This window comes from Lagenorhynchus albirostris, chromosome 20 (genome assembly GCF_949774975.1).
Source record: "Lagenorhynchus albirostris chromosome 20, mLagAlb1.1, whole genome shotgun sequence".
Lineage (NCBI taxonomy): Eukaryota > Metazoa > Chordata > Mammalia > Artiodactyla > Delphinidae > Lagenorhynchus > Lagenorhynchus albirostris.
Window position 1 is genome coordinate 43633595 of NC_083114.1, and position 26837 is coordinate 43660431.

The 26837-nt window shown below is 37.0% G+C and overlaps 1 protein-coding gene across 4 annotated transcripts in view; it reads right to left on the bottom strand.

The window, feature by feature from the left end:
• NSF (N-ethylmaleimide sensitive factor, vesicle fusing ATPase) overlaps positions 1-26837 on the bottom strand; it is a 157235-nt gene that overhangs the window by 120348 nt on the left and 10050 nt on the right. For 3 of the 4 annotated variants that reach the window (XR_009537688.1, XM_060135078.1, XM_060135080.1), the window contains exons 1-4: positions 18079-18127; positions 11405-11490; positions 9362-9461; positions 6995-7034 (exon numbers count right to left, since the gene is read on the bottom strand). Coding sequence is in view for 3 of the 4 variants with exons in the window: in XM_060135078.1 (XP_059991061.1) it covers positions 6995-7034; positions 9362-9461; positions 11405-11490; positions 18079-18096 (244 nt within the window). In the remaining variant the exon portion in view is untranslated. Of the gene's footprint in view, positions 1-6994; positions 7035-9361; positions 9462-11404; positions 11491-18078; positions 18128-26837 lie in introns of those variants that run through there. The other variant, XM_060135079.1, reaches the window with a different exon arrangement.

A 26837-nucleotide genomic window follows, 5' to 3' on the forward strand; every position in this document is an offset into this window, starting at 1 on the left:
AACCCGTAACAAATAAAAAAATGTTAATAGGAACATACATATTGATAATTACCTTAAACGTGAATGGATTAAATGCTCCAACCAAAAGACACAGGCTCGCTGATGGATACAAAAACAAGACCCATATATATGCTGTCTACAAGAAATCCACTTCAGACCTAGGGACACATACAGATTGAAAGTGAGGGGATGGAAAAAGATATTCCATGCAAATGGAAATCAAAAGAAAGCTGGCGTAGCAATATTCATATCAGATAAAATAGACTTTAAAATACAGAATGTTACAAGAGACAAGGAAGGACACTACATAATGATCAACGGATCAATCCAAGAAGAAGATATAACGATTATAAATATATATGCACCCAACATAGGAGAACCTCAATACATAAGGCAACTGCTGACAGATCTAAAAGAGGAAATCGACATTAACACAATAACAGTGGGGGACTTTAAAACCTCACTTACACCAATGGACAGATCATCCAAACAGAAAATTAATAAGGAAACACAAGCTTTAAATGACACAATAGACCAGATAGATTTACTTAATATTTATAGGACATTCCATCCAAAAACAGTAGATTATACTTTCTTCTCAAGTGCGCATGGAACATTCTCCAGGATAGATCACAACTTAGGTCACAAATCAAGCCTCAGTAAATTTAAGAAAACTGAAATCATATCAAGCATCTTTTCTGACCACAATGCTATGAGATTAGAAATCAATTACAGGGAATAAAACGTAAAAAACACAAACACATGGTGGCTAAACAATATGTTACTAAATAACCAAGAGAACACTGAAGAAATCAAAAAATACCTAGAGACAAATGACAATGAAAACACGATGATCCAAAACCTATGGGATGCAGCAAAAGCAGTTCTAAGGGAAGTTTATAGCTATACAAGCCTACCTCAAGAAACAAGAAAAATCTCAAATAAACAATCTAACCTTACACGTAAAGGAACTATAGAAAGAACAAACAAAACCCAAAGTTAGCAGAATGAAAGAAATCACAAAGATCAGAGCAGAAATAAATGAAATAGAAACAAAGAAAACAATAGCAAAGATCAATAAAACTAAAAGCTGGTTCTTTAAGATAAACAAAACTGATAAACCATTTGCCAGACTCATCAAGAAAAAGAGGGAGAGGACTCAATTCAATAAAATTAGAAATGAAAATGGAGAAGTTACAACAGACACCGCAGAAATACAAAGCATCCTAAGAGATTACTACAAGCAACTTTATGCCAATAAAATGGACAACCTGGAAGAAATGGACAAATTCTTAGAAAGGTATAACCTTCCAAGACTGAACCAGGAAAAAATAGAAAATATGAACAGACCAATCACAAGTAATGAAATTGAAACTGTGATTAAAAATCTTCCAACAAACAAAAATCCAGGACCAGATGGCTTCACAAGTGAATTCTATCAAACATGTAGAGAATAGCTAACACCAATCCTTCTCAAACTCTTCCAAAACATTGCAGAGGAAGGAAAACTCCCAAACTCATTCTACGAGGCCACCATCACCTTTATACCAAAACCAGACAAAGATACTACAAAAAAAGAAAATTACAGACCAATATCACTGATGAATATAGATGCTAAAATTCTCAAAATACTAGCAAACAGCATCCAACAACACATTAAAAGCATCATACACCATGATCAAGTGGATTTATCCCAGGGATGCAAGGAATCTTCAATATACACAAACCAATCAATGCGATACGCCATATTAACAAATTCAAGGATAAAAACCATATCTCAATAGATGCAGAAAAAGCTTTTGACAAAATTCAACACCCATTTATAATAAAAACTCTCCAGAAAGTGGGCATAGAGGGAACCTACCTCAACATCATAAAGGCCATATACAACAAACCCGCAGCAAACATCATTCTCAATGGTGAAAAACTGAAGGCATTTCCTCTAAGATCAGGAACAAGACAAGGATGTCCACTATCACCACTATTATTCAACATAGTTTTGGAAGTCTTAGACACAGCAATCAGAGAAGAAAAATAAATAAAAGGAATACAAATTGGATAAGAGTAAAACGGTCACTGTGTGCAGATGACATGATACTATACATAGAGAATCCTAAAGATGCCACCAGAAAACTACTAGAGCTAATCAATGAATTTGGTAAGGTTGCAGGATACAAAATTAATGCACAGAAATCTCTTGCATTCCTATACACTAATGATGAAAAATCTGAAAGAGAAATTAAGGAAACAGTTCCATTTACCAATGCAATAAAAAGAATAAAATACCTAGGAATAAACCTACCTAAGGAGACAAAAGACTTGTAATGCAGAAAATTATAAGACACTGATGAAAGAAATTGAAGATGATATCAACAGATGGAGAGATATACCATGTTCTTGGATTGGAAGAATCAATATTGTGAAAATGACCATACTACCCAAAGCAATCTACAGATTCAATGCAATCCCTATCAAATTACCAGTGGCATCTTTTACAGAACTAGAATAAAAAATCTTAAAATTTGTATGGAGACACAGAAGACCCCGAATAGCCAAAACAGTCTTGAGGGAAAAAAATGGAGCTGGAGGAATCAGACTCCCTGACTTCAGACTATACTACAAAGCTACAGTAATCAAGACAATATGGTACTGGCACAAAAACAGAAACATAGATCAATGGAACAGGACAGAAAGCCCAGAGATAAACCCACGCACCTATGGTCAACTAATCTATGACAAAGGAGGCAAGGATATACAATGGAGAAAAGACAGTCTCTTCAATAAGTGGTGCTGGGAAAACTGGACAGCTACATGTAAAAGAATGAAATTAGAACACTCCCTAACACCATACACAAAAATAAACTCAAAATGGATTAGACACCTAAATGTAAGACCGGACACTATAAAACTCTCAGAGGAAAACATAGGAAGAACGCTCTTTGACATAATCACAGCAAGATCTTTTTTGATCCACCTCCTAGAGTAATGGAAATAAAAACAAAAATAAACAAATGGGACCTAATGAAACTTAAAAGCTTTTGCACAGCAAAGGAAACCATAAACAAGACGAAAAGACAACCCTCAGAATTGGAGAAAATATTTGCAAATGAATCATCAGACAAAGGATTAATCTCCAAAATATATAAACAGCTCATGCAGCTCAATATTAAAAAAACAAACAACCCAATCCAAAAATGGGCAGAAGACCTAAATAGACATTTCTCCAAAGAAGACATACAGATGGCCAAGAAGCACATCACTAAGTGTTAGAGAAATGCAAATCAAAACTACAATGAGGTATCACCTCACACCAGTTAGAATGGGCATCATCAGAAAATCTACAAACAACAAATGCTGGAGAGGGTATGGAGAAAAAGGAACCCTCTTACACTGTTGGTGGGAATGTGAGTTGATACAGCCACTATGGAGAACAGTATGGAGGTTCCTTAAAAAACTAAAAATAGAATTACCATATGACCCAGCAATCCCACTACTGGGCATATACCCAGAGAAAACCATAATTCAAAAAGACACATGCACCCCAATTTTCCTTACAGCACTATTTACAATAGCCAGGTCATGGAAGCAACCTAAATGCCCACTGACAGACGAATGGATAAAGAAAATATGGTACATATATACAATGGAATATTACTCAGCCATGAAAAGGAAAGGAATTGGGTCATTTATAGAGATGTGGATGCATCTGGAGACTGTCATACAGAGTTAAGTAAGTCAGAATGAGCAAAACAAATATCGTATATTAACGCATATATGTGGAACCTAGAAAATGGTACAGATGAACCAGTTTGCAGAGCAGAAACTGAGACACAGATGTAGAGAACAAACGTATGGACACCAAGGGGGGAAGCGGCAGGGGGTGAGGGTTGGGGTGTGATGAATTGGGCGATTGGGATTGACATGTATACACTGATGTGTATAAAATGGATGACTAATAAGAAAAAATTAAAAGTAAACATAAAAAAATAGCAAAGAGGACTCACCACATAAATACAACTAAAGCATAAAATGAAGGAATTGAGGGCTTCCCTGGTGGCGCAGTGGTTGAGAGTCTGCCTGCCGATGTGGGGGACGCAGGTTCGTGCCCCGGTCAGGGAGGATCCCACATGCCACAGAGGAGCTAGGCCTGTGAGCCATGGCCGCTGGGCCTGCGAGTCTGGAGCCTGTGCTCCGCGGCAGGAGAGGCCACAGCAGTGAGAGGCCCGCGTACCGCAAAAAAAATAAAAAATGAAGGAATAGAGAACAAAGCAGTCATATCAATAACTGAGAATGGGCTTAACAAACCTATTAAAAGAAAAAGATCTTCAAATTAGTTCATAAAGCAAAATCCAACTCTACGTTGTATACAACAGACACATCTAAAACAGTGATTCAAAACGGCTAAAAGTTAAGAGATGGGGAAAGGTATTTTGAGCAAATTAAAAACAATAAAAAAGCAGGGATTATGATCCTAATATCAAAATATAATTCAAAACACATTAAACAAGATTAAAAAGGATACTTTATAATGCAAAAAGGCATAATTCACAATAAAAATATAACAGTTATGAATATCTACATACCAAATAACACAGAAAGTACTGTGTAAAGTAGAAATGACAGGAGATGCAAGGAAAAGTAGAAAAACACTAATAATAGTAGATTTTAACACACCATTCTCAGTGCAAGACAGGTCAAGTGACCAAAAATAAGTAAGAATATAGAAGATCTAAACAGCAAGATCAATAAAGTAGAGCTTATGGATACACAGCAAACAGTACACGCTGATAACAGAGAATATATCTCCTCAGTGCACATGAACCATCTTCTTTCCATGTGCGTGCGTGTGTGTGTGTGTGATGAGAACACTTAAATCTACCCTATTAGCAAATTTTAACTATCCAACACAGTATTGTTAACTACTGTCATCACGCTGTAACTAGATCTCCAGAACTAATTTATCTTGCAAAACTGAAACGTTGTACCCTGCGACCAACAACTCCCCGTTATACAAATGTATTCTTCAAAAATGTCACCATCGGGCTTCCCTGGTGGCACAGTGGTTGAAAGTCCGCCTGCCGATGCAGGGGACACGGGTTCATGCCCCGGTCCGGGAAGATCCCACGTGCCGTGGAGCGGCTGGGCCCGTGAGCCATGGCCGCTGAGCCTGCACGTCCGGAGCCTGTGCTCCGCAACGGGAGAGGGCCACAACAGTGAGAGGCCCGCGTACCGCAAAAAAAAAAAAAGTCACCATCGTGAAAGGAAAGAAAACTGAACATTAGAGAAATGATGACTAAATGCAATACACGATCCTGAACTGGATCCCACACTGAAGGGGAAAAATACTATAAAGGAGATAATTGGGACAATTAACAAAATTGGAATATGAACTATAGATTAAAGTTTCAAAGTTTCCTGAATTTGATCACTATTTCGAGCACATCTTTTTTCTTAAGAAACACACACTAAAGTATTAGAGGTAAAGAGGAATGATTTCTGCAACGTAACCTCAAATGTTCAGGAAAAAAATGGGTGTGTGCAGGTGTGTGTGTGTGTGTCTGTGTGTGTGTGTGTGTGTGTGTGTGTGTGTGTGTGTGTGTAGAGAGAGAGAGAGTAAGGACAGAGAGAAAAAATGATTTTAAAAAATGACAATTAGTGAATCTGGGTAAAAGTAGTACATAAGAATTCTCTGTATTATTTTTGTAACATTTCCACAAATACGATTTTTTTTTAGGTCTTAAAAGCTGGCAGAAAAAAAAGCTGACTTAATCACACTTGCATTTTCTTTTCTCCCCCTACTGAACCCATTAAGTTGACATGAAATTACCTGACAAAAAGACTCATACTCCATTTTCCCAACTTTGCCACAATGCCTAACTAACAATTCCAGTTTTTACTTATTAGCTCCTTAGTTTATAAACCACAAGTGGTTTAGTATTTTTTTCCCCCTGAAGTCATAAGTTGCCTTCCATGCCCTTCCCTAATGAACTATGATGACTTTATAACACATTTCATTTTAAAAAGTGCATTGTTTTCTTAAGTATTGTCACCCTTTCTTCTCCTTACCCTAAATCATATTTATCTTTCCAAACAAAGATATTAGGAAACATATCTCAGTATACAGTAAAATGGAATCACCATGTAATACCAATTATTCCTCTTCAACATAACTTCGACTTTAAAAAAAATTTTCCATAGCCATAATTTCACCAAGTCCTATTCAGCTTAATTCTAGGCAAGTCAAATAACCTCCCAGCTATTTTCCTTCACTCCTGAATTCTCCTCACTCCTCACTAGACTCCACAATGATACTAGAATTCTTTTCTAAAGGTAGGATTTTGTTGGGCTCGTTCAGAAATTCTCAGGAGCTCTAAGTGTCTTTGTGTAAAATCCAAAAATCTCAGTATGTACTTCTAGGCCCTCCACTAACTTCACACTCTACTCTAATCACTTAATACAATCCATTCAGGCAAATCATTTCAGTCAGACAAACATACTTATGAGCACTGCCTATGATTTGCTTGCTTCCAACTCAATGCCTTTTATTTATGTTATGTCTCATCTTAAGAGTCTTTCTTCCTTGTCTCTATCATGTCATGCTTTTCCCCTACTTCATAATCATGCTCAAAATTCCAGTGCCTAGAAAGATTTCTCTGGCTAATTTTCCAATCAATTCATCCACTCCTGCTCCATCTTAGCACTTTTACAAAGAGCTCCTAAAGGTAATATTTGTGCACAAATTTACCTTGTACATCTTCTGTGAGGTATGAACATGTGGATATTCCTTTCCCTACTAGACTGTAATTTCCAGATAGAATAACAAGTAGATAAAGAGGTAGGTTCCATAACTATTTACTTTCCATTCTCATAGACCTAACTGTAATATGGATGAAAGTGTAATGGCCTGAGAAGTAACAGAAAATTGTACAGATATCTATAACTATGAGAAAATCATAAAGAAAATCTAACTCAGGTAGCTAAAAAATATACCTACCTTCTATTTCTTGCCCAATAGAAAGTCCAGCCCATTTACGCTGTAAGATAAGAGAGACAAAAAGACACTTAACACAAAATCAATCGAAATTAGAGAAATGAGGAAAAGAGGATTTCTTTGCATTTCATTAACACGTTCCCAGACCAAAACATGGCTGTTAAGTGTTGAATTGTATCCCACAAAACAATATGTTGAAGTCTTAGCTCCCGACACCTGTGAATGTGACCATATTTGGAAATAGGGTCTTTGCAGATGATTATCAAGGTAAGATGAGGTCATATCGAATTAAGGTAGACCCTAACCCAATATGGCTTCCTTATAAGAAAAGGATACAGCATACGGGGAGAAAGTCATGTGACAATGAAGGCAGAGACTGAAGTGATATATCTACCAGTCAATGAACATCAAGGACTGTCCGCAACACCAGAAGCTAAGCACGGAACAGATTTTTCCCTAGTGCCTTCAGAGAGAGCCTGGCCCTGCTGACACCTTGACTTCACACTTCCAGCCTTCAGAACTGTGAGAGAATACATTTCTGTTGTTTTAAGCCACCCAGTTTGTGGTACTTTGTTACAGCCACCCTAGGAAACATATGCTATAGTTTATTTATGCCTGAACATCTATCCTCAAAACATATAAAGCTTGCCTTTTTACAGTAAAGCTGGCACCACTGAATAGGATGCTCCTTTGCACAATATAATGCTCCTGAAAGACTTCATAGTATCAGATATTCCAGCGTTCTAAATGTACTGTGGATAGTTATACTGTTTGATACAGTAGCACAAAAAGAAAGACGTTCAATTCATGAAAACTAAATTAAAACTTATCAGATAATCTATACTGAAACCCAAGCAGGGATTCAAATCATTAGATGGTCATGACTATTCTTTGTGTACTAGCCAAAAGAGTGTCAGGCATTTGGCTTTAGCTTCTCCCCAGTACTGACTGGCAAGAATGTATGGAAGCAGGACAGATTGTGTTCAGGCAGGAATTCAAGACTGGCTTGGTATAGATTCAAAATTAGCAGTTACTGACAAAACTCCAAAGAACAGTGAGAAAAATAATTTTTGACTGGAAATCAAAAGTTTGTCTACTCATCTGAACTTTGTGGATTTTGTGGTGGGTAGTTAAGAAGATGCTGCGTTTTGAATATGTGCAACAAGTGCTCTACCTTCCAGCTTTCTTACCACCTCTCCACCCTTCACCTCTCTCTTCTGTAGTACCCTATCCCACTTCTGACCAACTGGAAATTTAGTAGCATACTGGTTAAGCCCAGACTTTGGGTCACAAAGCAGCCATAATTAGGTTCTACACCCAGAGACAGCCTCAAGGACGATAATAACAGTATCTATCATTTGGGGTTGTTAAGAGAATTAAACGAGTGAACACAGGCAAAAGCACTTAGAATAGCACTTGGCCTAGAGTAAATGTTGGGAAAATTTTTTTAAAGCAGAGACAAGGAAAAATAGTTAGAAACCCCATTTCTGGCCAGCAGAATCTCAAATGCAGCTCTGTAAAAGCTGGTTAACTCTAGAATATTCCAAACCTTTGATTTATAAGAAGCAAATGCGAAAGGTAGTCCTGATATTGGAGAGGCATCTGAACAGAGAAAAAGGGAACAGTGAGTGAACACTTCCCATAATTTTTGAGGGATTCAAGAGATCTTTAATAGTTCCCTAACAAGTGTTTGATCTCCTTCCCTAAACCTCCAGGTGTGGGAGGGCAGAAATCAATGCTTATTAGCATACTACAAGGAGGTAAAGGTTGCATTTGCATCGTTTAGGACTGGGGACCAGCAGCATGAGTAAGGTGACAAGGGAGGAAAGGATACAGACTCCTACTGGCGATGCTCCTACATTATATATTATGTGCCTGCAATAGTGCTAGGCAATTTCCCCTCCATAGAATCCACCAACGGTTATAAATGTAATCATAATCCTTTCACTTATTACAGAAGCCCAGCAAGTTAGGTTGTAATTTGAGATAACAGCTACTCATATCATATTCTTTAGCCTAACATCATTGCATTTTAAAATCACTATTAGATGTCAATTTTAGAAGTAAATGCTATTTTTATATATTTTATACATTTTCTGTTACCCCGTGAGCTAACATTAAAATAACTTGACACTTTGATAGTTGATATCACTGCAGAATTCTTTTAAATTAGGGGGAAAAAGTCAAGGCAATAAAAGGTAGACACAGTAAAAATTGGCAATTAAGAATATATCTTTTAATTCCTTACATAATACCTAGATGGTTTTCCTCAATATGAATCAATACAGTTACAGTGTGACACAGCTTGCTTTAAATGAATTGATTCTTCTACGACTTTCAAGAATAGAAGAGAATAAATTCCTGAGTTACCTGAGGTAAGCTGAATGCAATGCTCCCTGGAACCACAGATGGGTGGGTCCTCAGTGTAAACGTGTACCTGTGGTTGGGGGAGGTCCTAACCATCACGTGCCTAAAGGACAGAAACACAGTCAATACTCCACATCAAAGGAAATAAAGAACATCAATTCCAAATGTGCTCATTTCCAACAAACGATGTTTGATGAGTACTGGGTGGAAACATGGCATTATATGAGTCCTGAAGAAACAGGACCACAAATTTCATTTCCAAAAATTGTCAGCAATTCAAAACGTTTTCCAGGAATAAGGACCACCTCAGGCCAAACAGACATCAAGCAGAATCAGGACCAAGTTCAAGAGAGTACCTACCATCCAAAACCTCAACGTCATTGCATTTCCAGTTTACATAAAACTGAAGACAGTAATTTACTTGATATTAAGTAAAAATTAGATGAATTTCCTCTCCTGAGACTTATTTCACATTCTAACTAGACTAAATGAAGGAGAACCAAAGATAGAATAAAGCCAGGATATAGCAGTCAAAAAAAAAGTTAGTTTTTAGGACTATTCATTAAATCTCTTTGCAGATTCCCACAACAGGTTGAAATAGTAACAGCCTGTAATATTAAAAAGGTGGTAAAAATGAAAATTTTTCACAAAATATATCAGTTTCCATACAGATATCAATATTTACTATTTCAAAGCATTTTGTGCTAATTCACCCTGCTCAGAAGTTACCTGTAAACAGATGAACTATAGTTATCTCATGGTCATCTCCTATACCAAGAAACTACCAAGGACTGTGTGTGAGATAGAAGCTTCAAACTCTGCTACAATAGCACTATCTTTTTAAAAGTTATCTTTTAGAATGCTATAATTTTTAAAATATTAATGGTTAATGTTTCTAATGTTTCTAAAATACTAATGGTTAATGTTTCTATTCTATATAGTTAATATTTCATATCGTTTTGACAGTAGGACACAAGTTCCTTGTATCTACTATACTTTAAGTAACCCCCTCATGTGTACAGTGAACATCTAACACGTAAAAGTATTCCATAAGCATATTCTCACACTGATTGTCTGTAGTGCAGTTTATATGTAGAAAGTTCTATGTTCAACTTAGAATCACAGAATTTTTAGGACTGGAAACAATGTTAATACAATTATGTAGTATAGCCCTTTACCCTGAAGCGGAAAACCACAGATGATTAGCAGTTCTAACCCTGTGAAACTCATGTATTTCTCAGATAGCTTTAGAAACAGAAAAAGGCTCAGTTAAAATCCCACTTCCTTCCTCATTTCCCTAGTCTGCCTTCTGGAACAGCCCCTTCATGTCCTTATCTCCACCAACCTTAGAAGCACATGGACGGCAATGAACTTGGTAGCAGGGTACTTAGAAGTTCTGCCAATGGTGATGTGAATCAGTTAAAAATAAATGACAGTGAAAAATGCTTGTAAAGATTCTATAACTGTTGTGCATCTTCCAATTTTCATGTCTCTTGGATTATCATAGTAATAATGATCAAAACAGCTAATATTTATTGAGGACTTATTAATGTGGTAGACTCTGTTCTAAGTGCTTTATTTGTGTAACTCAATATTCACAAACACCCTGAGGAAGATAGTACCACCGTCCCCATTTTACAGATTAGGACACTGAGGCACAGTCAGGGTATATAACTTACCCATGGTCACCCAGTATATAATTGGCAGAACCATGATCCAAACTCAGACAATCTGACCCAAAGCCAAAAACCTAATGACTACGCTATATATGATTCATATATCCAGTATGTTTAGTTCTGCTAAGAAAACCAATGGAAAAATAAAGTCATATATAAAAAACTATGTATCATTTAGAAAACATTTATCAAAATTTGATACAGTAAATACATGACTCTTTCTCATCTCCCATTTTCCAATTCAGCAAGAGGAATTAAAAAAGTATACTCAAACGTTTCCCAAAATAAATTAATTAATTAAATACGGACTCTCTAGAAGTTTCTAAAATACCATTTAGCAGGTTAGAAGAAAACAAAGTCAGATACTCACTGGCCAGACTGGAAATCCTTTTCATTCACAACTGCACAGTTAGTTAAAGATAATTCATCTGTAGGACATCTTGCAGCTTGCATACTCTGTAAGAATCAATGATTAGGAAAATAAAATTAAGTCACCTTTTATTTTCTTAAAGAATATTTTATGCTTCCTTGTCCTCTATTCCCCATCACCTGTAGTAAACGCTTACTGTTTTTGACCCCTAACTCTGTGGTAACAATAAACCCTGCCTTTCGGAAACTGCTCCCTCCCCATTCCACGTGCTTCTGTGGGCCTGCCAATCACAGCACACGTGCAATCACACAGAGTACTATCCCATCCACGGGACTTTATATAGACAGGCGCTAGAAGAAAGGCACTCTCCCTCGCATCACCACCACACGAAGGAAGCCTTTCTGCTCTAAAAGAAGAAAACTATTGCAGAGAAAGCAAAGGTGACAGAGACACAGACAGACACCTTGAGACTCAGACCTGACAACGAAGTTAAAACCCTTGAGACCAGTTCTGAAAGTTGGTTGAGTCAATAAACTCTTTTTTGCTCAAGCTTATTTGAGTTGGTTTTCCATTTCTTCCAAAAAAAAAAAAAAAAAGATTTTGACATAAAAATGCAATGATGTAAATTCAATACATTTGAAAAAGTATCTCCTCATAAGAGATCTCAAGTGGCTATGAACCATTTCTTCTATAGACTAAGAAAAGCTATCTTCCAAATACCTCCCAACAAAAATAATTACAGGTATATTTAAAATAAAATAGCAATTAACAGTCCTTTTGATCAACATTGATCAACAGCTACTAGTAAAACATTCCTTCATATAATGTATGTAACCAATAATCCTTCCACCATCCTCTAGGGTTTCCTAGTTATTGAAATATGACACTCATAGTCTGTTTATGACTAACGTACTCACTCTTCAAACCTCAAGCCAAAGCTGATTCTTCTTAAATTTGTCTCCCAAATATAGAGGAAATTAAATTACTCTTTGCCTTGCTTTTGTTTTTAATAAAAGGCTAGTTTCAATACAGCTACCCCAGTTGTTCAGAGCAGTGGTCTCTAAAGTGGGGTATGTGCACCTGAAGGGTTTGCTGGATAATCCTTTGGGGTATAAGAAGAAAATATCAGTTCTTCTATTTATATTTATTTATACCCATTTTTATTAAAGATGAACCCCATGCTAAGTGTATATTCTGCCTTAAGATATAACCTAATGACACTAATAATATAACCTAATGACACTAATAAAGTCTTCATAATCTGCCAGGCCTTTAAAAATTCAGTATTCACAGCAAGAGATAAACTTCTCTAATTTTTCCACCTATGTTTAAAGTCACATCCTATTGAATCTAGCAATTCACAGCATTGTATTAAAGTTAAATAACTGTTGAAACTGCTAAGGTTTCCTGAGAGAAAAGACAAGAAGCTATGACCCACAGTAAAAATGACTAAAATGATACATGGAAAATAAAATGTTGACAAACTAGTATTCTTCTATTGGTAAAGATAGCCAAAATCTCTTAGAAAACTCTAAAGAGCTGAAGATATCAGGACATATTATAGAGTGTAGGAGGTCTGCTATATAGTAGAATCAAAATATAGTTATTTCTTTCATCTTAGAAGATTTGCTAGGTAATTGCAAAACACACCAAGAAGTACAATTTTGCGAGTCACTAAAGGAAAGATGTAGTGAAAAAGATACAGTCTAAACTATAAATGAAACAATACGCGTTATGGGAAAACTGTAACCACTGATGGAATGGCTGTTTTGACTGGAATAAAAAGAATAATTCCAGAATAAAGTTACAAAGACAGCACATTAAGTGAAAGTTGTTCACTGTTTCATTCACAGGTAAACTGTTGCTGCATACAAGTCAGAGCCAAAGGTGTGCACATGTCCTTCATGATGTCACTGAGGTCAACTTTATCAAAACAAGACCTTTACAATATAGAATCTTTCCTACACTCTGTAAAAGGCCAGGAAGCAGTGTAAAATCTTTTTTTTTTTTTTTTTTGGTAAACCATATAGGGATTCACTGGTTACCAAAAGGTAAAGTGCTACCAATAAGATATTAAAAAAAGAAAGAAAAAGAAAAGAAAAATTCACCTTGCTCCTACAAGATAAAAATGAACAAAAACAAAAAGTAAAAAATACCTTGTGCTAACGAATAGAGCACATTTCAAAAATGGTTACTTAGAAACATTTCCATTGCTAAGCGATTCTGCTATTGAAAACAATGTATATTACCTAAAAACAAGCAAGAAATAAAAACTCTCATATCTGCATGCTTTAAAAAGTTAGAAGCAAACTTTTCTAATCTTTAAAAAAATCATCTAAATGATTTTTCAATGATTTTTGAACCCATTTATTAGTACTATAAAAGTACAATACATTCTGATTAGTCTGCAAGAAAAATAGATGGAAATTTACCAACCACATTTCACACATTTCAATAAAACATTTCTATAAATGGTACACAATCTGGGGGAATTTCAAAAGTACAGCTAAATTTCCCCCATTCTTATCTATGCTTTGATGGCCATTAAAATCAAGTAACAAAAAACCCCTAAATTTAGGGCTTCCCTGGTGGCACAGTGGTTAGGAATACGCCTGCCAATGCAGGGGACATGGGTTTGAGCCCTGGTCTGAGAAGATCCCACACGCCACAGAGCAATTAAGCCCATGCGCCACCATTACTGAGCCTGTGCTCTAGAGTCCGCGAGCCACAACTACTGAGCCTGCGTGGCACAACTATTGAAGGCCGCGCGCCTAGAGCCCGTGCTCCGCAACAAGAGAAGACACCGCAATGAGAAGCCTGCACACTGCAATGAAGAGTAGCCCCCACTCGACACAACTAGAGAAAGCCTGCGCACAGCAACGAAGACCCAACACAGCCAAAAATAAATAAATAAATTTATTTTTTAAAAAAACCTGAATTTAGAAATAGACCTCTGAATAGCTGTATTACAAAATATTAAACCTAGATTTTAAAGAATAGTAAAGCATCACTTTGCTTTCTGAATTATTAATAAATAAAATTAAGAGAATTTTCTACAGTTCATCTTTAGCTCATCCTTCTTTTTTGTGTATGTTTTACTATGTATATAAACTATTAGTGTATCACTTAAAAATAAATAGGTATATATACTGGGGATATAGGATCAAAACATATTTTGTGTATGAGATCTATGAAATCACTAATTTAGAACATGACACAAATAAGGTCATAAGTTTGCTTTCCGAATGAGACAGTATTTTTGCCCATGGTCACCATTTGACCGGCCACCTGACCAAACTGTGCAGAACTTTGTTTTCCTCTTACCCTGGGGTCTCTCTCACATACAAGCTTTTTTTTTTTTTTTCAATATTTTAACCCCGAGGCCCTGCAAAATCCAGAACTGCTTTCTATGACATTCAAGTTCTTTTTTTTTTATCCTATAAATTTATTTATTTTTGGCTGCACTGGGTCTTCGATACTACGCTCAGCCTTTCTCTAATTGTAGCGAGTGGGGGCTACTCTTCGTTGTGGTGCGCGGGCTTCTTGTTGCGGTGGCTTCTCTTGTTGCAGGGCACAGGCTCTAGGTGTGTGGGCTTCAGTAGTTGTGGCTCGCAGGCTCTAGAGCGCAGGCTCAGTAGTTGTGGCACACGGGCTTAGTTGCTCCACGACATGTGGGATCTTCCTGGACCAGGGCTCGAACCTGTGTCCCCTGCATTGGCAGGCGGATTCTTAACCACTGCACCACCAGGGAAGTCCCACTTCTTTCTCTTATATTCCTCTCTTCCCTAACTCTGAGCCCCTTGTCCAGCCAACTCCTACTTATTCTACAATTTCTCAGCTCAGACATTACATTTTCTAGAAGACCTTCCTAGATATCTTCATCTCCTATAAGATAAAGGTCAAATGGAAGAACTTAACTGTATTTTTATTATCTGTTTACACTGCGTAAAAGACATAAGGTTCTCAAGGACTGAGACTACATCTTGCTCGGATCTATGGTTCCCAGGACTAAGACAGGGCATGGCACACAGTCAGTGCTCATTAAACATTTGTTGAATAAATGAACTTACAGATCAATACAATCTATCCCAACTTCAGAATAAACAATTCAAAGAACATGGACACAAAGGACATTTCAAGGTTACTTAGGAAGTGATATAATTTAAATAAAATTATCTAATAGTTCAAAATTACACAGAATTGATATAGCCAAAGTTATGTAAAAATTTACAAAATGCTAAGTTAACCTTTTCATTTGTAAACTTGTTTACTTGTCAAAGAGTTGGTGTCCTTTAAATAAGAGTGAAAAAATCTGTAAAAGTCATCTGGCTGGCCAACTAAAACATGCTGTGAGCAAACGGCCTCCCTACTGGAGTCTAGAAGCATCTGTGTTTTTATGGTAAGCCAAGCACGGTATCTCATTTTCTCATCAAAATATGAGACCCTATAAATAGTAGCTGTTTACTTATCACAATAATGCCAAGGGAACATTCCACAATTTTTCTAACACTGACCTTGCCTCTAGGAAACAATGATAAAAGCCCAGCCACGACGGCCACATAGCTATTATGAAATGAAAATACGAAACTGACAGGCAAATTTATATAAGTTTAGTTATCTGAGGTACTAGAATATTTAACTGTCTGAAGGTTATAAAATGTTTTCATTAACAACTTGAAATGTAAAAAATTATTAACTCATTGCTACGCAAAAGAATGAAAATCTCAACAAATTTTTAATGAAAACTTCAGCAGAAGTAATTATATCATTACTTTGAACCCTCTTGCACTGTTGGTGGGAATGTAAATTGATACAGCCATTATGCAGGTTCCTTAAAACACTCAAAATAGAACTACCATATGACCCAGCAATCCCACTACTGGGCATATACCCAGAGAAAACCATAATTCAAAAGACACATGCACCCCAATGTTCATTACAGCACTATTTCCAATAGCCAGGACATGGAAGCAACCTAAATGTCCATCAACAGACGAATGGATAAAGAAGATGTAGTCCATATATACAATGGAATATTACTCAACCATAAAAAGGAATGAGGGCTTCCCTGGTGGCGCAGTGGTTGAGAGTCCGCCTGCCAATGCAGGGGACATGATTCATGCCCCAGTCCGGGAAGATCCCACGTGCTGCGGAGCGGCTAAGCCCGTGAGCCATGGCCGCTGGGCCTGCGCGTCCGGAGCCTGTGCTCCGCAGCAGGAGAGGCCACAACAGTGAGAGGCCCGCGTACCGCAAAAAAAAAAAAAAAAAAAAAAAAAAAATGAATGAAATTGGGTCATCTGCAGAGACGTGGATGGACCTAAAGAGTATCATACAGAGTGAAGTAAGTCACAAAGAGGAAAAAAAATATCGTATTAACACATATATGTGGAATCTAGAAAAATGGTAGAGATGTTTTTTTTTTTTAAAATAAATTTATTTATTTTTGGCTGCTTTGGTTCTTCGTTGCTGTGTGCGGCCGTCTCTAGCTGCAGCGAGCAGGGGTTATTCTCCGTTGCGGTGCATGGGCTTCTCACTGCAGTGGCTTCTCTTGTTGCGGAGCACGGGCTTTAGGTGCATAAGCTTCAGTAGTTGTGGCACGTGGGCTCCGTAGTTGTGGTGCACGGGCTTAGTTACTCCGCGGCATATGGGCTCTTCCCAGACCAGGGCTTGAACCAATGTCCCCTGCACTGGCAAGCGGACTCTTTAACCACTGCACCACCAGGGAAGCCCAATATAGATGATCTTATTTGCAAAGTAGAAACAGAGACACAGACATAGAGAACAAACGTATGGATACCAAGGGGGAAAGGGGGTTGGGTGGGATGAATTGGAAGATTAGGACTGACATATATACACTATTGATACTATGTATAAAATAGATTACTAATGAGAAACTACTGTTTAGCACAGGGAACTCTATTCAATGCTCTTTGGTGACCTAAATGGGAAGGAAATCCAAAAAAGAGGGGATATATGTGTACATATAGCTGATTCACTTTGCTGTAAGGCAGAAACTAAAACATTGTAAAGCAACTATACTCCAGTGTAAATTTTAAAAATACTCCTTTCTTTTCCAATTACATATCTGCATGAGACAACAGATTGAATGCAGATGCAGATGTGTGAGAATTACAGCTGTCTTCTAAGTCAGAGATTTGCAAAAATGTAAAACAGTGCCACTCACTATTTTTTTTTTTTGCCTTGTAAACTATAGTTATCTTTTCATAAAGATAGGTTCTTTTTTTTTAAACATCTTTATTGGAGTATACTTGCTTTAAAATGGTGTGTCAGCCTCTGCTTAAAGATAGGTTCTTTATGATAACCTGTAATGGGCTTTAATGTTATTTTTAAATGACTCCATCAATAAATATTAAAAAATTTTTTAAATATATAATCCTTATGCCAAAGGAAAAAAAAGTTATATCATTACTTACGTGAGAGCCTTTAAAGTGCAGAAAGAGAACTGGCTTCTTCCCATCAAAAAGAAAAAAATTGGGCGGGGGGGGCAGGTAATCAGGACTCCTCTGGGCATCACTGCATAGTTTTCAAATTTAAATAACATACTTTCATCCAAAGGTCCACTTTAAAAATTGGATTTTTAAAATATATGCTTTATTGTTTACCAAAGAACTCAGTAGGGCAAAATAAATAGAAAAACCCAAAGCGTGTAGTACCTGATTATAAGACCTCATTACAGATAACTGCAACACTCATGAATCCATTGGTCTTCTCTGTGGTGCTTCAGGCCTAGGTTACATCTGTCTAGAGACACAAATTCCCCCACAGGAAAGGGAAGTAGGACAGAATATACGAACTTGCCCCAGAGCCAGCTCAGCTAACAAGTCTCACTCAATTTTGTGCTTCCTGAAAAATAACATTTTATAACTGCACTATTCAATAAAGTAACCACTAGACACATATGGTTATTAAAATTAAAACTAATTAAAATTTTAAAATTCAGGTGCACTAGTCACATTTCAAGTGCCACATGTGGCTATTAACTGTCACTGAAGAAAGTTTCATTAGATGGTGCTAGTCTAGAGCAGTGTGAGAAAGGCCATCAGTAATCCGTGTCTTCAGGCCTATGGAACCACTCTGCTATAAACTCCTGAAATAATAATTTCTATTAAAATTGTGAAGTCCTGTGGGACTAGAAGTGATGGACAGAAATAAGCTAAATTTGTGTGTCCTATAGTAATCTTGCAAAGAGCATGGAGGGATACCCTTCACATTATCCATCTCAAATCAGTAACTATTCACATAGGTGACATCCCTTAGGGCCTTAAAATTCCTTTCCAAACTTATATTGAAAAAGAAAAAAAAACCTGAGCTCCCATTTTGGTTTTTTGAGGGGAAAAAAAAAACACAAAGGAAAATATAAAAGGCTGACAGCACTAAATAGTGGCAAAGATGTAATGCAGTTTCTTATAAGGTTAATGTGACCCAGCAGATCTACCCCTAGGTTTTAAGCAAAGAGAAATGAAAACATACAGCCACACAACGACTAGTACACAAACGGTCACAGCAACTTTATTCATAATAGTCAAAAGCTGAAATAACACGAAGATCTACCAACAGTTGGATGGATAAACAAATTGTGGCACAGCCATACAATGGAACACTACCCAGCAATTAAAAAGAAACTACCTACTGATATATGCAACAACATGAGTAAACCTCAAAAACATAATGCCAAGTAAAGCCAGATGCTTATATAATATAGGATGAACTCTATTGCATCACCTTGTAATTACATGAAATCATAGAAGAAGCAAAATTAATCTAGAGTAACAACCACACACACACACACAATCAGTGATTGCCTGGGGCCGGGGTGAAATGAACAGCAGAAAAGCATGAAGTAATTTTTTGAGATAACAGAAATGTTCTATATCTTGATTGTATTTTATTGTATATAGGTTATACCTCAATAAAGTTGAGAAGTGATGGTCTGATTTTTTAATGGCTGGGCAATCACCAATAATTCCCATGTAAAGACAATATAAATGTTCAAACTAGAAAACATAGTTTAGGTACAAGGTACATACACATATGCAACAAAGACCTAGACCTTGGTACATCTGTACTCAGGTAGGCCTACTGGAAAAGAAAGCCAACTAGGTCTGCAGAACAGATTCAGTTCTCTCCCCAACCAGTCCTCATCCAAGCTGTAGGAATAAACAGAACTAGGAGAATGGCCAGATCTACCTCTAAAGGCCAGTCTAAGGTTGCTGACCATATTGGCCTGCTAGTCCTGGGCACAGGATGTGAAAAGAGGAAGTATAAAACCTACAACTCCTGGCATGAATGTCCCATACTAACCATCAGATTGGCAATTCTTCCTCCTGAGAAAAGTAAGATTGTTTGTTTTCCCTGTAATAATTCTTCCACTAAGACGCAAGGGAATTTGATCTAAAGTTCTACTCTCCCTATGGGCAGGAATGGAAACAGGAGGACATAGGAATAAATGCACAACCACCCAAACATACACAAGAGAATTAAATGAAGTATTCTTATTCACTTGATATAGAGTAAATAATAAATCTCAGCTATTATTATGACCATCATAGAGATATTCAGTAAAGAATTATTTGTAATAGAAAAAAAAATCACAGTCTAAAGCTAAATAAATGCCGTGAATAGGCGCATGGTTAAAAGTATCACAACTATGCAGCCATTTAAAAGGTCAAGGTACCTCTGTATGTACTGACAAGGGAAAAGTCCACAATATAGAATTAAGTTTTAAAAAAGAAATAAAATAGCATGTAGAGTAAGTTTTTAATAAAAAAGATACACACTAAATTAGTTACCACTGAGGTGAAACAAGAAGGTATAAATGAAACACCTTCGCTTTTCACAATTCTGAATGGTTGGAACTGTTTTTTACAATAAACTGTTTTTTACAATAAATAACCCTTATCTTAGGAAAATAATTTTAAATATAGAGAACTTTTATGTACAAAGTTGTCCTCTACAGGATTACTTTAACGGTGATGAATTAGAAGCAAACTAAAAGTCCTATTTCAAAGTGATGGTCAATGAAAACTAAAACATATCCACTTAATTAAATATCATATCCTCATAATATTCAAATCACAGGATAGTATATGTATACATGGATATATACACATATATATATATAAATTTTACTTTATAGTTTTATTTTTTTAAGTATAGCAAAGAAATTAAATAAAAACACACCAGGGCTTCCCTGGTGGCGCAGTGGTTGAGAGTCCACCTGCCGATCCAGGGGACGCCAGTTCGTGCCCCGGTCCGGGAGGATCCCACATGCCGCGGAGTGGCTAGGGCCGTGAGCCTGTGCTCCGAAACGGGAGAGGCCACAACAGTGAGAGGCCCGCGTACCGCAAAAATAAATAAATAAATTAAAAATAAAAACACACCAAAATGTAAAAAACAATTGTGATTGGACAATGGGACTATGAGTGATTTATTTTCTTCCTTTCTGCATTTTCCAAGTTAAAAAATATAGATAGCTGCTATTTTACTACCCAAATTAAAATTTTTGTATTAAAGTTAATTGATGGTATATTTCATTTCAGACCTCTGTTTCTGCATAGACAGTGATGACCTCACACATTAGGAAAATAACTGGAAGGACATGCTTAATAAAAGGACACTGTCATTATTCATGAAATATAAGACATGGTCTCATAATTTGCTTATGTGTGTTTTTTCTTCATAATTAAACCATGTAGGTTAAATCTAATTCTCTTTGACTACAGTGTGGCAAAGATTTTTGTATATAAATTAAGAAAACATACTTTTTAATAAACTCTGTAAGAAATTACAAGATATGGTCTGAAACACAGAATCTTTTGATAGATATACAAAGAGTTAAAATTTTATTTATACTGGGCAGATTAACCAATGACTGAGCATCAAAATGAACACCAAGTCATAAGCCAGTTAACTAAATCCTTGGCTCTGTGAATAAATAATTTCCTCTCCAAGACTGCATTAACTTGGGAACATTCATTAATGCCTCAAAATACATTACTTTAAAATTTGGAGAAGTACTTGGTACAATAGTTAGCACATAATAGACACTCAATAAATATTTGTGGAATTAAAAAATTGGTAGGGCTTCCCTGGTGGCGCATTGGTTGAGAGTCCGCCTGCCGATGCAGGGGACACAGGTTCGTGCCCCGGTCTGGGAAGATCCCACATGCCGTGGAGCGGCTGGGCCCGTGAGCCATGGCCGCTGAGCCCGCGCATCCGGAGCCTGTGCTCCGCAACAGGAGAGGCCACAACAGTGAGAGGCCTGCGTACCGCAAAAAAAAAAAAAAAAAAAAGAATATCCAAGTAAATGTAGAGATATATGATGTCATTCTATGCAATGACTTAATACTGTAAGGATATCATCAACTCCAAATTAACCTATAAACTTAATGTAATTATAAGAAAATCCAATGGGACTTCAGCAAATTCAATCTAAACTGTAACTGGCAAAGTTTTATAAATGTAATAGTCAAAATGAGAAGGGAACAAAATTTTTTTTTAATTTGTGAAAGTAGCCAAGAAAAATTTCACAAAGAATGAGACTGGCCCTACTAGACATCAAAACATGCCGTACACAGTAATTAAAACAATTTAGTGGAATTCCCTGGTAGTCCAGTGGTTAGGCTCCACGCTTTCACTGCCGAGGGCCGGGGTTCAACCCCTGGTTGGGGAACTAAGATCCCGTGGCCAAAAAAAAACCTAAAAATAAAATAAAATAAAACAATGTATTGTAGTATTAGTACAGAAACAGTTCAATGGAGTAGAACAAACAATCCAGAAATAGAACCAGGTGAGAACTTGATATGTGAGATTTAGAATCAGTAGAGGAAAGCTGAACTATTCAATAAATGGCACTGAGGCGAATGATTATCCACTTGGTGGCTGGACTGGAGGAGAGTCAATAATAACAGATAATGTGTTTTGAGAGCTTATTACACGCCAGGCGCTGTTTTAAAAGCTTTACACACCTGCAAACACCCGGCCCTCGCTCTAGCTAACATTTTTGTTTTCTCATAGGAAAATTACTTCTCTCTAAATGATTTTTAAAATATGACTCATGGGGCTTCCCTGGTGGCGCAGTGGTTGAGAGTCCGCCTGCCGATGCAGGGGACACGGGTTCGTGCCCCGGTGCGGGAGGATCCCACATGCGGCGGAGCGGCTGGGCCCATGAGCCGGGGCCGCTGGGCCTGCACGTCCGGAGCCTGTGCTCTGCCACGGGAGAGGCCGCAACAGTAAGAGGCCCGCGTACCGCAAAACAAAACAAAATAAATAAATAAAATAAAATAAAATATGACTCATTCTGAATTTTGTATACTTAGAAGATAAAAAAATCTAATTTTAAAGTGAATAAACTAAAGATTGTGTGTTTTAATCCTATAGCTACCTCTAATTTGATTCAAGCTCGTACTGTAGCTCCATTTGGTCACATTCAAGGATCACAGCATTCTATTCTTAACCTTACAGAAGCATCTTAAGGCACATATCTCAAATGTATAAGGAGGTAGAATCCCTCATCTGTAGGTTTGATGGCAACCCGCCTATGCAGCCTTTGGTCTTTCGCCTTTTGGGTCACTGACAGTAAGCCTCTCTCATTCCAGAGGCAGGTCCACACCCCTCATAGTGACTTAAAAAGCAAAAGTTCCTTAATTCTCTTACCTCAAATTATCAACCTTTCTCTCTTCACTTTACAACCAAATTTCTCAAGTCTCCTTCCTTGCCTCCCATCTTCTCATCCTCTGGCAATCTTCTTTGAAATCCTCTCCAGCAACTACTTTACTGCAATGGCTCTTCCAAGTCACCAATGCCTTTCTAATTGAGAAATTCAGTGGTATCTCCCTCTCCTCAGTATTCATTTTAATTTGTTTCTCTGGCTGTCCTAACGTCATCATTAACCTTTCAATTCATTCAAATTCACAATTTCAAGGTCATTCTCCCCTTCACCATCCAATACACTCACGCACGTGCACACACATACATAAATTGGGGCCAAGACCTATTAATTCTACTTCTGCACTGTAACTTGCATTTGATTCCTCCCTTCCATCCTCACAACTGTTCATCTATTTCAGCCAACATCACCTCTCTCCTAAAAAAACTGCAATAACCTGATTGGTTTCCCTGCCTCTAATTTCTCTTCTCCAATTCAATCTTCTGTCTGCCACCAGACATGACCTAAAACTAAAAATGTGATTCCTAAATAATAAAGCCCATGTATTGATACTTCATATTCCTAACTCCATACCTTTGTTTTATACTACCCCTTTTGCCTGAATTTCCTATTCCAAACCCCTTCCACCTATGGAATCTTACCCATCTTACAAAGCCAAGTCTATACAACTCTTTGTTTGGTTCCTAGTAAGACTGGGTATCTCCCATATCTCTATTATTTGTGCTTCTCCAACAGTCTTATCACTACTTATCACCAGCTGCCTTAAACTACTTAGTTGAGTACCACTATTCTAAGCTCTGGCATGCCTGTGCCACCCAGTATATGCAACGTTAGTTGAAGTGTTTATTAGCATTTTTTGAGATACACTTCTGCTATGGTTTGATGTTTGTCTTCCCAAAATCCATACGTTGACAACCTAATGCCCAAGGCGATGGTATTAGAAGGTGAGGCCTTTGGGAGGTGAGTAGGTCAAGAACCCCCATGAATGGAATTAGTACCTTTATAAAAGAGGGCCCAGAGAACTAGCTTGTCCCTTCCAGCAGGTGAGGATACAATAAGTCTGTGACCCAGAAGAGGGCCCTCACTCAACCATGCTGGCACCCTGATCTTGGACTTCCAGTCTCTAAAACTGTGAGAAATAAATTTCTGTTGTTTATAAGCTACCCAGTCTCTGGTATTTTGTTACAGCAGCCCAAACAGACTAAGACAAGTCCATATAACATAAAATTCATCACTTTAAAGTGTACACTTCGGTGATTTTTAGTATATTCACTACATTGTGCAATTATCACCACTAATTTCAGAACATTTCTAGCACTCCAGAAAGAAACCCTGTACCTATTAGCTATTTAATCCCCATTCTCCCCTGCCTCATCCCTTGGCAACCACTAATCTACATTCTCTTTCTATGGATTTGCCTATTCTGAACATTTCATATAAATAGAATCATACAATCTGTCATCTTTGTGATTGCTTCTTTCAATTAGCATAATATTTTCAAGATCATCTATGTTGTAGCAAGTGACAGCACTCCATTCCTTTTTGTGATCATATTCCACTGTATGGATAACCCACATTTGTTTTATCTATTCATTAGCTGATGGACATTGGGTTATTTCCACGTTTTGGCTATTATGAATAATGCTGCTATGAACATTCATGTACAAGTTTATGTATGAACATGTATTTTCAACTCACTTGGTTATATAGCTAGGAGAATTGCTGGATCATTCTATGTTTAACTTTTTGAAGAACTGCCGAACTGTTTCCCACAATGGCTGCTCCATTTTACATTTCCACCAACAGTGTATGAGGGTCCCAAATTCTCTACACTGTCACCAACACTTTTTTTTTTTTTAACTATAGCCATCCTAGTGGGTGTGAGGTAGTATCCCATTGTGGGATTTGATTTATATTTCTCTAATGACTATGATGCTGAACATCTTTTCATGTGCTTATTAGTCATTTTCACATCTTTTTTGAAGAAATATCTATTCAAATCCTCTGCCCATTTTAAAATAGAGTTTCTTTTTATTGTTGAGTTATAACGGTTCTTTATACATTCTGGATACTAGACCATTATCAGACATATGATTTATAAATATTTTCTCCCATTCTGTGGGTTGTCTCTTCACTTTCTTGATGCATGATAATTTTAAATTTTGATGAAATCTAATTTATCTATTTTTCCCTTTGGTGCTTGTGCTTTTTGTGTCGTATCTTTTTTTAAAAAATCACTGTTTAGTGCAAGGTCATGCAGATTTTCACCTTTGTTTCCTTCTAAGAATTTTATAGATTTAGATCTTTGACCCATTCTGAGTTCATGTTTGTATGTGGTGTGAGGTAAGGGTCCAGGTTCATTCTTTTGCATGTAGATATCCAGTTGTCTCAGCATCACTTGTTAAAAAGACTATTCTTTCCCCACTGAATGGTCTTGGCCCTCTGTTGAAAATCAATTAACCATAAATGTATGGTTTTCTTCTGGACTCTCAATTCTATTCCACTGGTTTACATGACTATGTGACTATCCTTAGGCCAGTGCCATATCATCTTGATTACTGTACTTTATAATAAGTTTTGAAATCAGGAAGTGTGTCTTCCAACTTTACTCTTCTTTTTCTTTTTCAAATTGTTGTGGCTAAAATGGCTTTGCAACTCCATATGAATTTTAGGATCAGCTTGTCCACTTCTGGGAACAAAGCAGTTGGAATTTTGAAAGAGGCTGCACTGAATTTATAGATCAATTTTGGGAGTATTCCGATCCATGAACAGATTTTCATCTACGTTTCCTTCTAAGAAGATGTCTTTCCATGTATTTAGATCTTTAATTTCTTTCAATGTGTTTTATAGTTTTCAGTGTACAAATCTTACAATTCTTTGGTTAAACTTAGTCATAGGTATTTTGTTCTTTTTGATGCTATTGTAAATGGAACTGTTTTCTTAATTTTATTTTCAAATTGTTCATTGCTAGTGTATAGAAATGCAACTGATTTTTGTACATTGATCTTGTATCCTGCAACTTTATGGGATTCATTTTTTAGCTCTACGTTTTATTCTTGTAAATTCTTTCATCTGTATATAGATACAATTTTCTTTCTTTCTAATTTGAATGCCTTTTTTACTCTTTTACTTAACTGCCCTATCTAGAACCTCCAAAATAGTGTTGAATAGAAGTGTAAGACAGCAGACATCCTTATCTTGTTCCTGATCTTAAAGGGGAAAGCTTTCAGTGTTCACCAGTAAGTATGATGTTAGCTGAGGGTTTCTGTGTTAGTTGAAATATATTTGTTGAACTGAATTTTGAGAGTGCCAACTCATAAGGTTGCTCTGAGAGTCTAACAAGAAAGGATCTGTGAAGGTGTTTTCAAAACTGTAAAATACCATTCATTCAATTTAAGATATTCTTATTTAGTAACTTAGTGTTCTTACTCTGAAAAGTTTACTCCAAATGTTCTTAAAGAAATCAAAACAATATTTGTGAAGCTTTTTTTTTTTTTTATTCCCAACATCCTGATGAAAGTTTGGCACCTACGTTCTTTTGAAGGGTGAAGAAGGTGAGAAGAATTTTTGGAGAAGGAATCAGAACAAGGATCCCAGGCCTTAGAGCCTCTCCCCAGTCCCAACCCCTAAGTCCCATAGCTCTGGGCTCTTCCCTTAGCGAGACACAGGGCATTCAGGAAAGTAGAAAGTTAGAGATGCAAGACAGGCAAGAAGCAAGAGGCAGCATGGTACAGAAGGTGGAAC